The sequence below is a fragment of the Austrofundulus limnaeus genome, unplaced genomic scaffold (genome assembly GCF_001266775.1).
Source record: "Austrofundulus limnaeus strain Quisiro unplaced genomic scaffold, Austrofundulus_limnaeus-1.0 Scaffold101, whole genome shotgun sequence".
In the NCBI taxonomy this organism is placed as follows: domain Eukaryota; kingdom Metazoa; phylum Chordata; class Actinopteri; order Cyprinodontiformes; family Rivulidae; genus Austrofundulus; species Austrofundulus limnaeus.
Window position 1 is genome coordinate 41806 of NW_013952503.1, and position 1182 is coordinate 42987.

At 39.7% G+C, this 1182-nt stretch overlaps 1 protein-coding gene across 1 annotated transcript in view; it reads left to right on the forward strand.

Moving 5' to 3' along the window:
* Positions 1-188, forward strand: part of LOC106521017 (carcinoembryonic antigen-related cell adhesion molecule 1) — a gene marked incomplete at its 5' end in the record, with an annotated part of 6090 nt that extends 5902 nt beyond the window's left edge. Inside the window, one exon of the mRNA XM_014013397.1 lies at positions 170-188. Coding sequence (XP_013868851.1) covers positions 170-188 — 19 coding nt within the window. The remainder of the gene's footprint in view (positions 1-169) is intronic.
* Positions 189-1182: the final 994 nt, after the last annotated feature.

Below are 1182 nucleotides of genomic sequence, written 5' to 3' on the forward strand. Positions count from 1 at the left end.
CATCAGCTGTGAGTTTTTGTTCAACATAGTTATCTCAGTATTTCACTAAATAYATCTATARTTTAAGCTMKTTAACCATGCTGCTGTTCAAATARTGTTTCAWCCTGAGAATGCTMCAAGATTTATTGCTTTRTGTTAATTTTATTTCTAAACATGRCACACATTACAGATGGTCCAGAAAAGGTTGAACTGAAAATATCACCACCTCAGGAAAAATTTGAAGAAGGTTCAGACATCCTTCTGTCTTGCTCCACTGACTCCAGACCAGTTGCCACATTTCACTGGTTTATGAATAATAGTCCWCTGCCTGATACTGGACCAGAGCTTAAACTGATTAATGTTAAAATAAATCAGAGTGGAAACTACAGCTGTCAGGCCTTTAACAACAGGACTCAGAAATATGAAGCTTCACATGCCTCTTTGATCTCTGTTCATGGTAGGTTTCATTTTATCTTTCTGAAATATTTGTGAATGTGATTAATTGTTCTACAACCACAAATAAAAGACCTRCTCTATTTTAAGGGAACTGGCAATAATTTGTCTTTGGACCTTTATACTGCCTTTCATTTCATTATTTTGGTTTACAGCTCCCCACAAAGTTKTTTCAGTTTTCTGTCACTGATCCCAGGCAGTAGATTTTGTATACAACCTAGTTTCAAAATATAAAGTGTATTTGCTGTAATGTACAACTTTGATGTTGCTTTTCCTAAATATAAACAAAACATTCAAAATATAGATGCAAAAATACAATGGACTGCTTTTAAAATACAAAATAAAATGATAAAGAATGGTTCTGGACTTGTAGGACATCAAGTCAATGGAGAGGCTGCAGGAAGATGATCAGAAAATCTAACTTAAAATTATCAGCGTTGTTTTTGGACTTACAGTTTTTCTCAGTTACTAAAACACTAAACCCTGTTCTTTGAACCAGTTTGAACCAGAGCTCAGTTCCCCTAACCCGTCCATCCGTTTTCTGTCGCTTATCTGGGATCGGGTCACGGGGGCAGCAGCCGAAGCAGAGAGACCCAGACTTCCCTCTCCCCAGCCACTTGGGCCAGCTCGTCCGTGGGAATCCCAAGGCGTTCCCAGGTCAGCTGAGAAACATGGTCCCTCCAGCGTGTCCTGGGTCTTCCTCTGGGCCTCCTCCCAGTGGGACATGCTCAGAACATCTCACCAGGGAGG